Source organism: Haliaeetus albicilla, chromosome 2 (genome assembly GCF_947461875.1).
Source record: "Haliaeetus albicilla chromosome 2, bHalAlb1.1, whole genome shotgun sequence".
In the NCBI taxonomy this organism is placed as follows: Eukaryota; Metazoa; Chordata; class Aves; order Accipitriformes; family Accipitridae; genus Haliaeetus; species Haliaeetus albicilla.
This window is the reverse complement of record NC_091484.1, coordinates 80,882,381-80,894,883: the sequence shown is the minus strand read 5'-3', so window position 1 is coordinate 80,894,883 and position 12,503 is coordinate 80,882,381. Positions and strand designations below refer to the sequence as shown.

The window sequence follows — 12,503 nt, the reverse complement described above, 5'->3', positions numbered from 1 at the left end:
CCGGCCCCTCTCTGTCCGGCCCCGACCGCCAGGCGGGTCGGGCTCCGCCACAGAGCCCACGCCCAGGCCGTCGTCGGGCCGTAGCGACCGCCCGCCTCCCCGGCCCATCTGGCGGCGGTGCCGGTAGCGGCCTGCCCCGCCCACCCGCCCCGCGGACCCACCTGGCGGCGGGGCGCGTGACGGTGGCGCCGGGAGGGCGCGTGCCGCCCCGGGGCAGCGCGTCGGGTGGCCGCCTGCCCGGCCGGCGGCGGAGGTCGGGGGCCGCGTTCGCAGAGCGGCGTCGGCCGGCGCCGAGCGAGGGTGGCGGAGGCTGCCGCGGGGGCAAGGCTTTACCGAGACTCGGCGAGAGCGTCGGTGGGGATGGGAAGAACAACGACCCGTGTACGGGGAGTGCGCGTGGGGGGAGAAAAGCTTTGAAGCGTGCGTGATATTTCACATTCAAAACTGGCCGGCACCGAGAGTTGTTATCCTGTATTTGCACGCGCTTTTGCACACCCTTCTCCTAAGGAGCTAGTAACTCCTGGGAGGATGAGGATACCGGCACTGGTGGACCCAAACCAGTCCAGTTTTGGACTGCGTCTGTTGTACTCTGCCAACTGCAATGGGAAAAGAAAAGGAAAATTTTTTTCGTGAACATCCAGTGGAAGACATTTATGAAGTACACTTTCAAAGAACAATTTGAAGAAGGACTGAGGAGAGCCTGACTTAAGTTGAAGAAGCACTGCAAACAATGAGGGATGAGGAGGGGAGTTGGTATAGGATGAACACTGAAAATGAATAATTTTCAAGTGATGCTCCAAGGAGCTGTGAGAAAGGGGTGAAAGGAAACAACTCAGTTTAGAAGCAGTATCAGATGAGTGATTCTGCCAACTCCAAGTGTTCAAAAAGGCTGTAAGTCTAAAAGCTGAAATAAAATCTTGTAAAGATTATGAGGTGGATTTATGTCTCACTGGGTATTTTTAAACGGGGGCTATATATTTATGTGCCTTCAGCTTTTTCAGTCTGCATTTTTCATGTGTGTCACATTTTCAAGCTTTTCGCTACAGCTGTTTGCACTAGGAAAACACTGTTGTAAATGGAAAATGAGGTTTTGTGTTACTTATAATCTGGAAAGAAATGGTTTAGCGTGCATGTTGAGAAGATAACCTAAGTGCTAGGTACATCCAGGTAAGAGAATCTGAAAGAGGAATGCAAGAGAGGGTGACTATCTTGGGTAAGGTACATGACTCATTAGGGGCAAGCCCTGAGATAGTGTTGCAAGAAAGCACCTTGTGTAGCGGTTCAGGCTAGGACTCCTAGCAAGAGAGGGAGCGAGCAGCCTGCACATGTTTTGCAGTACTGTAAAGTATGTTTCATGATGGATGTGTGACAAGATAATGCTTAAGGCCAAATAGAAGAGAGCAAGTTCCTCAGAAAAGAAGTCTTCATGCTGGACTTAAGAATGAAGGAGTCTGCTGAGCAAGAATACCTTGCTTTTGCTGGGGAAATGTGCACCTGTTGATGAGATTATATCATGCTCTGTATCTGGTCATCTGATCGGACTAACAGCAACTCCAAAACTCCTCTGTGGAACAGCCAGGACCATCTGCAAGTGATTGGCTTGCACTCTCCAGAGTGCAAGCAATTGGCTGTGCACCACTTTGGAGTGAGAAAATTCAGCATCATGTCTGCTGTGACTGAGATAAGCACAGCCATCCTAGGGACTGCACAGACACAACTGAACTGTGAGGACTGCCAAGGGAGGAGAGGGGGAAGCCACCCCATGCAGGTTGCCCAGATGAGATAGGCTGCACACGCCCCTCACATGGGAGAGTCACATCACTGATATTCCAGCCTCAGAGAAGACTGATGGACACCATGATCAGATACAATATCTGAGTTCACAACATCTGTATTTTTATGTTTTGAAAAAAATATACCTTTTAGTTAAGGATAGAGTGGCAGCTCCTTCATAGGTGAGAAGATGGTGAATCTATTTCACCTGTTTCTAGACATTAACAACACAGCTGGGACAAAAGCTTCCTGTGTTTGTAACATATACTGTACATTTTTCTCTGGGATCAGCAAATACTCTTGCAATAGGATAAGCAAGCCTGTCTAGGACATCCAATGGAGCAAGTTACTCATACCACAGCTGAAGACAAGGAAGAAAAATATCCAAGGACATGGAACCCAAAGGAAGTGAAGTACACGCAAAAGTGCACACACCTGGTGCATACAGGGTGAGCACAGTTGAAGGCACAGCAGACACCTAACAAGGATATGCATTTTCCCAGTTTTACAAGGTGAAAGATTACAATTATGGTCATTTGTCTTCCTGGCCAATACATGACCCCATTGTAGTCCATGAATTCTGTATCGTGATCCTCACACAGTTTATAATTTCTGGCTGAACTAAAGTGTGTCCTTGAGAAAGTTCTAGTCCTTTTTTGCAGCTAATGACAAAAAAATGGTGGTACAGTCAAATCATAAATACACCTGACTCATTTACCCTGTTCCTGACAGCGGCCAACACTGAATGCCTAGAAAAGATCATAAAAATAGGGTAGACATACGGTTGATACCTCCCTGAATGCTCTCCTAGCTCATAATGATTTGTGATTCAGAGACCTACTGTGACAGAGGTGTTGGCTTTGTGCTTAATAGCCTTTGATGGATTTCTCTTTTGCAACTTTCATCCACTATATATTCACAGTCATGAAATTTAAGGCCATGAAGGACCATTAATTCTACTCACTTACATATGACAAGTAATTTCACATGGGCCTCCAATGATCTCTGTTACACAAACCAAGTAAATTGTTACATACTGGAAAAGCTACCACTCTGTAATTTCACTAGCTAATCACTTTAATCACTAAAAGCTTATATTTATTTTCAGTTGGAATTATCTGTTGTGGTTTAAAGCTGTTAGTTTTGGTGTTGCTGTTCTTGTGCCTTACCCCTAGACAATTAAAAACCTCTTCAGTATCCAGCAAAATGTACTTGTACACTCTAATCAGATTACCTCACAATCTTCTAAGTAATTAGAGTTCATAGAACTACAGGATGTTTGGGTTGGAAGGGACCTTCAAAGGTCATCTAGTCCAACCCTCCTGCCATGAGCAGAGACATCTTCCACTAGATCAGGTTGGTCAGAGCGCCGTCCAACCTGACCTGGAATGTTCCCAGGGATGGGGCATCATGTGCCAGTGTTTCACCCCCCTCATCATCAAAAATTTTTCTTATATGTAGAATGAATCTACCCTCTTTTAGTTTAAAACATTAAAACCAGTTCAAAGACATTACCCCTTGCTTTATCACTACAGGAGTTCTGCATTTCTCATTGTAAAGTATTTCTTCCAATCTTCAGGTAAGTTTTGTGAACCTCTTGTACATGTTTTTTTTTTTTTTAATCTCTGTTCCCTTCAAGCCTTAAAAAAAAGGGCTATGCCAGCAGGGGCCTTGTTGCTGTCTCACATATCAACAGCATCTGTTTCCCCCAGATTGTCTACCTGTATAGATCTGTCATTATCATGTCTTAATCTTAAACTGTAAACTTTACAGGGCTGGGATAGCTCTGTATTTTAGTGTCTAAAATAGCAGGTCCTGGTCAAATTAAGCTCCTTGCACATTAGTACAGTCATTTTCCTTCCAGACTTACCTTTTTTAAAATTTTTTTTTATACAGTCCTCTTTGGAGGAGTGACAGGCCTTCATTTTCTCCAAGCATGTAAGTTTGCACTTGACTGCTTTAAGACAAAATCTATTTGAATAGCCTTACTCTGCTACACACTCTTCTCCATTGTTTTCCTATCTTTATGACTGGTTTTTGCAGTACTCATTTTTTACACCATCTGCAGATTTTATCAGCAGGGATCTTACATTTGCTTCCAAACCATCAATGAAGTGTCACACAACACTGGCTGGAGAACTGTCCCCCTAGGACCTAAGTAGAAGTGCCCAAATCCAACAATTGGCTCTTACTTGATATGCCAATCAATTCTTAATTCACGTGATTTATTTGCTGCTGTATAACTTTCTGTTTAATAGTTAAAGCATTGCATTAAATCAAATGGCTTTTCAGGTCTGTAATGGCTGTCTGATCATCTCTAACTCAATGTGTAACCTCAAAGGTTTAAGTCAAGTTGTTTGCCAAGCCTTACTTGCTGTACAATAACCCTGACTAGTATAAGTTACAGAGTAATGCCAACTACACCAAATTTCTTATCAGTTAGCATTTCTGGTTTCAGTTGCTTATTGTCTCATGTTAGGTATCCGTAAAGAGCGATTAACATCTTTCCTGTTTGGTGTAACACTGGATCAATTAATTCAACATTTAATTTTATTTTTGTTTTCTTTCCCCATTACAGCATTTGCCTTATTGCATTTTTAGTTTACTATCCCCAGGCTATTCCAGCTAGAGCATAACTGTGAAAGTTAACCTGTCTGCCTGTAAGACGCAAGTTGTTCCTTTCATACAGCCTAATCTCACCTGGGAATGCAGAGTTTTGATCAGTAAACCAGAATCTTCAGTTTATGGACTCAGCAGTTTGCTGGCAGTATTTCCTGCCTTTCCTTTCCCACAGAGCTGGATTAAAAAAAAAAAAAAATCACCTTCCAGCTTCCCTCAGTTTTCTCCCAAGATACTAGATGCTCTTAAGAGTTTCAAGTTCTGTGTGGTATTGCATCGTTGTCTTGTATGCACTGACATGGGCAGTAACTTGCCAATGATCCACTCCAAATTTTTGGTTAACGTCTTTGTTTTGTTTAAATGACAGTCCATTAAATCTCACTATCCTGTTTCCCATGATCCTCCTTCTTCTCTAATGAGGACTAACCAGTAATTCTAGCTTGCCCTATGTCATTTTAAAACCTTCTCTGTAGCAGCTTGTTTTACATCACAGATATCTCTAACTGCTACATCCCCTACAGCTTTCAGTTTCACTACCACAGAAAGAGATTTTTACTGCATCTTTTTCAATGTTTATTCTTTCAACTTGGTTGCATGACACCTGTTTTACCCCCATGCATCATATCAGGCTGCCTGCTTTGCTTATGTAGTTTTCTACAGCATCCAGTGCCCATTGCCAGTCATTCCAAACATGTGGTCTAGAACAATGATTCAGGGAATTCTTCTTAGATATTACACCATACTGAAACTTGCATTTACAAGCTATGCATCCTCTCTGGCACCATGAGGTTGTATTTCATGCATCAGAATCTCTTTTATAGTCAAGACAACAAACACACCATCACCAAGGCAAGCAGCAGCAGGGGTTCTTACACTGTTCATCTTTGCTATTGTAGTGATCCTGACTGGAAGACAGTCACTGTACATCGAGTTGATGCCCCACGTAACAGTTAACCTGAGTGTGCACAGGCCTGTGCTGTGCTGCCCACACTGTGGGACATTCAGGCCTGTTTGCTGCATAAATCCTTGCTCGCAGGACAACCTCAGTCAGCTTGTTGTAACAGAAGAGACTGCAGGCAGCTCTCTGTCCACACCGGAGATTAGACCACCTCTGTGGCCTTGCCTTTGTCTAAAAGCGAGGCAAGAAATTCTCATGCAAACATCCTTTCTGTCTGACAGTAGAAATGATGAATAGAGTTGTTTTCTTGTAATCCTGTAATAGCTGTAATGGCCAAAATGGGAGAATCTACTCCACAGATGGAGTCTGCATGGTGTGCTGTGTGTGGATCAGAGGCCCATTCCATGCTACACCACTTGGGGTTCCCCGCATGTCAAGGATGTAAGATTATCTATACTATTTTCTTTACAGTGTTAGCTCTAATACATCATATTTTAAATGATACCTTACACAGTCTGAGTGCCTTTCCTACTGGGATCATAACAGATCAGCACCTCCTCATGCAAAACAACCACTCGTAACAAGAAAAAAGTTTCCCAGTTAGCTTCTCTCATTCTCACTCTTTGAAGGATTGCTTAGCCACAAACATGCATCCCAGTTAAGACATTCAGCAGAGATCTGACTTCTTCCCACGTAAATGTGATCAAGACATCTCTCACATTTTAAATAAATAAATCTGAGATTCTATCCAATTTGAAGCAATGTCCCAGACTTTGAATACTTCTTTTGAAGCTTTTCTAATCTTTCAGCATCTCTTTTGATGCTGACACCAGATCTCCACCTCATAGTCCTCACGAGTATAGCAAATACAACCTCTTTCCTTAAACAGTGCTTATGCAGCCATGAACGGGGCTAGTCACACTCACTGGCTCATTGCACTGAAATTCACAAGTTCGCATCAGGGCTTTGGCCTTTGATTTCTAGCATACTGGCTGAAAAGAAGAAGCTGGAAAGCTGAAAGCTTTGCAGTAAAAAGATTGGTGATGTCCTGATGGATAACAAGTTAAATGTAAGCCAGCAGTGTTCCCCTGCAGCAAAGGCAGGCAACAGCATCCTGGGCTCCATTAGGAGTGTTGCCAGCAGGTCAAGGGCAGTGATCCATCTCCTCTGCCGAGCACTGGTGAGACACATTTGGAGTGCTGGGTCCAGTTCTGGGCACCCCAGTACAAGACAGACACGTACATACCGGAGCGAGTCCAGCAAAGGGCTGTGAAGATGGTTAATTGGAGTGTCTGTCATAACAGGGGAGGGTGTGAGAGCTGGGATTCTTTAGCCTGGAAAAGAACAGGCTCAGCCTGGCTCTTACCCATGTAAGTCAGTCATTGATGGGAGAGCATAAGGAAGAGTGGAACAGATGCGTCTCAGTGGTGTCCAGTGACATGACAAGAGGCAGTGGCCACAAACTGAAATGTAAGAAATTCCATTTAAATACAAGAAAGAACTTTTTAACTGTAAAAGTTATTAGACACTGGAACAGATTGCCAGGAGACATGGTGGAGTCTCCATCTTTAAAATGCAACCAGACACAGTCCTGAGCAAGCTGCTCTAGCTGACCCTTTGTGCAGGGTTGGGGTTGAACTCCAGAGGTCCCTTCTCTGGGATACAGAATAGAGAAATCTAAAACATGACCTGCTTGCTTCATTTCTAGATAAATGACTTTGCAGTTACCTGTCTTACATACAAGTACATCTTATAACTGAATCATTCCGCATAACAGACCTGTCCTCATTTGCTCCCACCTGGTTAACCTTTGTTAGCTGCCAACTTTTACCAACATTCTTCCCTTCAAATTACCTAATTTAATGAGTGACATTTGGCCAAAACCCTGTTCCCGCAGAAGCACACTGAAAACCTATACCTGGTCATTAAAAGACAGCTTTTCATCCATTTAATAATTACATTAATGAAAACATGGACATCAGTTGGGAATAACAGCCCTTGAGAATAAGCAAACAGTTGGCTGCTTCCACCTAAGATGCATGTGGCAAGCAGGTGGATATACCTGACGGACACCAGGTCCCAAAACTGTGTGTACTGAAGTTGTGTAGAGCCAGGAGCACAGTCAAAAAGTATGGTGTAACTAAGGAATTTTCTTTCCCTTACAACAGGTGCACAGGCTCACCACTTTAACAGGTGCAGGACCTACGTGGTAATGAAATTGAAGCTGACCTGTTAAATCTGCTAGCCATGCCATCTGCAATAGGAAGTGACATATCTGTTATTATCCATGGAAATACTTTGCTCAATCTGCAGAACTGAAAGGTAGTTGTTGGGACCTTCAGACAGTTCCTGGTTGCTCTCTAGGGCATACAGCAACCCTGTGTCATACCACGGTGCTCAGCCCAACCGAAGCAAGCTTGGTGCATGTCAAAGGGAATTTCCTGCTCCTTCACCTTCCCAGATTACACAACAAAAATCAACATTCTGCAGTTGTGGACGAGCCAAATGTAGTGAAATGAAAGTGCACTTGAATAGCTTTGTCCAACAGCAAACTGGACAAACTGTGTTTATGCCTCCTTGCAAAATGAATGCATGAAGACACAAACACACCGGAGGGTGCAACAAAAGCACTGAGAGTAGCATAGTTGAGGTAACTTTGTTCCAGTACATAGCTCATGTTCACCCTCTCTCTCCACTGCTCAGAATTGCCTGGCTTAAAGTAAGGTCGACGCTACAGCTTGTTTTAAATCCCTCATCCCAGACGCTATAAAGTTTACAAGCAACCACATGAGTCTGCCTGGAAAGAAACTTTTATTTATTTAAAAAACAAACAAACAAAAAACCCCACAGAAACAGCCTCTCTCCGTAGCCCATGCCTGTGCCTCAGAGCAGGGCTGGGAAAGTCTTCCTCCTCCCTTGACCTCACATGCCCTTCACCCATGGCAAGGCTGGGAAGGGGATGGAAAGTGCCAAGTGTTAAGGTGCTGAGAAGCTCCTGATGTTTCTAGTCTCTCAAGTGCTGTTGGCCTGTTCCTGCTCAAAGAGGGCCATGGCTAAATGTGAGCGGGATGCAAGTCCTTCCAAGTTACTAAGCACACAGCGGTGGTATAACTCCTCACTAAGCCGGGGATTGCAGCTCCTCAGTGCGTACTTCTGCACTAATCCTGGCTCCACAGCCCTAAACAGGTGCAGACCAGAATAGTGGAGAAAGACATCAAATACCTCCATGCTCTCCAGCACCTCATCTCGGTCTAGGATATCAGCTGCTAGCTTGGTACGTGCCGTCATATAGTCAGAGTTATAAAAGCAGGCCTCAGCAAAGGAGTATCTGTCAAAATGCCCATCCCTCAGGAAGTCAGTGCTGGAGGATGCAGTCTGCTCACCACGGTACACAAGTGCAGGGTTGAACTCTTGGAAATGCACTGGGAAAAAGACCTGCCAATTGCTGATGGTATTCATGCGGCAGCGGTTCAGGAATTCCATGTTGATTTCTGTCCAGACACTGGCCAAGAAAAATAGTGTATCCACAGGGTGCTTCTTTGAGACTATATCCATGAGTTTCACTTGTGATGGCACCTCAGTTTTAACACTAATCCAGGGGATTTTAACTTCTGCATAGCGCTTCTCCAGCTCTCCTACCATGGCTTTGACTCCAGCAAAAACATCCACCTGACTGACTCGCTGGGCATCATAGGGATGGTAGATGAAAAGCAAAGTCAGCAAGGCATTATCATGCGTGTCCAGTGTGTTCATAGCAAACATATCCAGGAAGTTTGCCACAAAATCCAGGTCCTGTACTGTCAAGGGAAGCACCAGTTGCACCCGTGTGGCCTCTGTCACGTATGGCATAGGAATAATTTCCACCTTACTTAAGGGCCGCACCAAGCTCACTCGTTTGGCCAGAATGTGACTGTGGCCCTTTTGGGTCACTGCCTCCAGCAGTAGGTCCAACGTATATTCCATGCCCCGTGTGGGGTCAAAACGCCGATAGCCATTCAGCAACTGCCGCTTGCTGAAGCGGAGCAGAGGCTGGTAGCGGCTGTTAAGTTGCTCAAGTGCAGACTCAATGATTTCACTGACATCTGCTTTGCCAGCTCCAGAGAGCTCACACTTGGGGGAGCCGTCAGGACAGGAGAAGAGGTGCTGCTCAGTGAAGTAGTCCCAGCTGATTACCTCAAAACGTGACTTTGGAAGAAATGGGGCATTAATGCCCACAGGCCACGTCAAGCCTGCCTCACCTGCAGGGGTCAGTGATGTCAGGTTCCTGATCTGCATCTGTGCAAAGAGAGAACACACACCGATCCCCACCACTTTCTCAAAGAGGTCCAGTCCATCTCCCACCCAGGCCTGCCTCACCACCTAGAACTGTATCTTAGTAGTATCACACCAACAGTTTTGGATAACGTGGTGTCAGAAGTGCTACTTCCGAGATGCAGGACTATAGCCTGTGTCTGGCTGATCACCACCTACAAACAGAAGCAATAATCTTTCTTCACCATGTTAAAAGAAGAGGAAACCTGTTTGGTCAAGGAGTTTTTGCAGATATACCTCACCACATACCTGGAGGTCCTGGATCTCCTGGTAGGCTCTGTCCAGCTGGATCCTGCTGAAGTGCTTATGCAGCCGGTACATCAGAGTCATGTCAGAAACAGGGTGCACAGCAAGAGCTGCTTGGAACTCCTCTTCTTCCTCCTTCTCCGGCTCAGTATTTTTGGCCAATTCATAGGTGTGATAATGCTGGCCCTGAAGTGAACAAGAGCCAGAAAGACTGGCATGAAACTCGAGTTCACCAAGAAGCCCTCCCTCACCCCAGACATGCATTTGTCCCTCTTTCCATGCTGACTGCAGTGCCCAGAGATAAAAATATAAGAGTTGTGTCGTTCTCCTCAACACTACATGCCCACTTGCTTATTGGTACCGATGTGCCCTTTTCCTGACCTCCAAAAACCTGTGGATCAGCATCTGCTCATAGGCTGAAAATTAAATGCTGTATGTGCTCTCTCGTCCAATGTCTCAGCTTTGATTATGTGCCTCTCCCCGATGCTGCCACACCACACAGCCCTTTTCTCCTCTGTAACTCACAGCAGAGGCTCACAGAAAAGCCCCTCTGCTATGTTGCAGGCAACTAGTAAGAGCATGGGCTTAGCTGACACAAAACTCTGAGATGGGAGGTAGTACCTGGAGCTGGGAAACACAAGTGATGCCAAGGAAATCGATGATGCAACGTCCCAGCCACTCATCTGGCCGCACGCTGAGGATCTCATTGCGACAGCTGTCCAGGTGTGGATGGAGCTTAAGCAGCAGACTGCGGGAGATCAGGTAGCCAAAGCCACCATGACAGTAGCGGGCCTGCTCATCTCCCCCAATAAACTCCTCTGCTCGTCCCAGGTAGACATCTTGGTTAATACTTAGGTGCGTCACAAGAGCCTTGACCTGTTCAGCCTGGGCATAGGTGTCATCTTGCATGATGTAGAACCAGTCATAGTCAGAACCAAAATGCTGATGGATATAGTGCATGGTCTCGTACATGAGCCAAATGGGACGCTCATCGCCATGGGCCACCAGCACCATGCCATGAGGCACCTTGGCACTGCGCAACCCCGTAAAGTACAGCAGGCGTGGGAAGTGATGGGCTACTGTCTTGTTCACTGCCACTGCCAACGTATTCAGGGTAGCCTTGGCGGTCAGCACAGCCACAAACAGTCTCTCATGGAAACCCAATTCTGTCTGGATATAGCGAGTTCTGTAAAAGAAGGACATACCTATGTGACAAACAGCTGAGTGACAAAAATCAAAGGATTAAGGTAACTTGGGATATGTCTTTATCTGCTGGAGGCTACTAATGGTGAAACAGTTAAGCCTAAAAGTAGAGCTTTAAGAGAAGACTCACTAGTAAAAACCCCATTTTGCAAAATCTTTGCTTCCTTCAAGGAAACCACAATCTCACATCATTTCTCTGAGCTAGGAAACTGTGCTAGCGTAAGTAAAAAAATAAAACAAACAACAAAAAAACCCCAAACAAAACCCAGAACTAACCACTTGCAAGTTACATACCGTATTATTATTAACTGCTCAGAATTTTCCTAATGAATGGACTGGTCAAAAAAGTTTTGAAGAATAATTTAACATGTTCTGTTAGACACGAGTAATAAAAGAAGAAACGTTCTCAATCTTCTTGGGCGTTTCTGTTGCCTTTTTTTTTTCTTTAAATTAACTTCTTAGATACGTCTCTTGCACCCCTTTAAGGTAGCAATCTTAGCCATTGCCTGCTACACAAGGCATTTCAAAGAGCATACTCTGCCTTGAACCTGTTAATGTGCAGGAAGATTTAGAACCCCAAATACCATCCGTATGCAACTGCTTTCCTCGAAGGAAGGCCTGGCCAAAAGAACAGGTTTTACCTGAGCACTTTTTTGTAAGGCTTGTTGGGGTCTCTGTAGTATGGAACAATCCTAGGCCTGAAGTCCTCGTGGCCGGGGCCTGGCCTTCCATCCGCTGCCTCCGGACGCGCTCCGCCAGCTAGGGGCCCGGGCCGGCCTGCCGCCCCCAGGCACCGGTCCTCGCCTCCGCTCTGGCTCCAGGAGGCGCGCAGCAGGCTCAGGCTGCAGCCAAGGGAGAGGCCCAGGACGAGCGGCAGCACGGGCCGCAGCGCAGCCAGCAGCGCAGCCAGGCGCATGGCGGCGCTGGGGCCAGCGGGGCCCCGCCGGGGCGACGTCCAGCCGCGGGGCGGTCCGGTCCGGTCGGGGCGGGCGGCGGCGGGCCCGCTACGTGCGGGGCGGGCTCACGGGGCCGCTCCGGCGCTCGGGGAGCCGGCGGCCGCGGGGCATCGCCGGCGCGGGGCGCTCGGGCGGCACGGGGCGGGCGGCGGCGGTGGGCCCTGCGGGGGCAGCGGGCGGGTGGGAGCGCGGCAGCCCCCGCGGGGCCGCGCACCGGCGCCCGGCGCCGGCCCGCGCAGGTCAGCGGCCCCGCGGCTCTCTCACCTGCAGGCCGGCGGCAGGGCCGGGAGCGGCGCGGAGCTCCGGGCCGGGGGCGCGGGGGGAGGCAGCGGCTCCCGCCCGGCCGCACTGCCGCCGCTGCCACCTCAGCCGCCTCATCGCCACCCTCGCGCGCTTCCGCTTCCGCTTCCCCGTTCCCCCTCTATGGCACCCCGGCGGCCGCTCTACCCGGGTGGCGCCGCCGCCTCTATGGTACCGCCAGCCACCGCCCCCTGCCG

The 12,503-nt window shown here is 47.3% G+C and overlaps 1 protein-coding gene across 1 annotated transcript; it reads right to left on the bottom strand.

The window, feature by feature from the left end:
- Window positions 1-8,082: 8,082 nt before the first annotated feature.
- On the bottom strand, window positions 8,083-12,403 carry CHPF2 (chondroitin polymerizing factor 2). The gene is made up of 4 exons (XM_009930859.2): window positions 11,692-12,403; window positions 10,469-11,033; window positions 9,851-10,033; window positions 8,083-9,565 (listed from the first exon to the last, which is right to left on the bottom strand). Exons 1-4 carry the CDS (start codon window positions 11,964-11,966, stop codon window positions 8,303-8,305), a joined length of 2,286 nt encoding a protein of 761 aa, XP_009929161.2. The 5' UTR covers window positions 11,967-12,403; the 3' UTR covers window positions 8,083-8,302.
- Between the last annotated feature and the right edge of the window lie 100 nt (window positions 12,404-12,503).

Bases quoted from the DNA above. Each gene is read 5' to 3' on its own strand.
- CHPF2 (XM_009930859.2), bottom strand. From the start codon at position 11,966: ATGCGCCTGGCTGCGCTGCTGGCTGCGCTGCGGCCCGTGCTGCCGCTC. The intron at 11,034-11,691 runs GTAAAACCTGTT...CTTCTTTTACAG, and splicing joins CCTTACAAAAAAGTGCTCAG to AACTCGCTATATCCAGACAG. The intron at 9,566-9,850 runs GTATGTGGTGAG...CTCTTTGCACAG, and splicing joins AGGAGATCCAGGACCTCCAG to ATGCAGATCAGGAACCTGAC.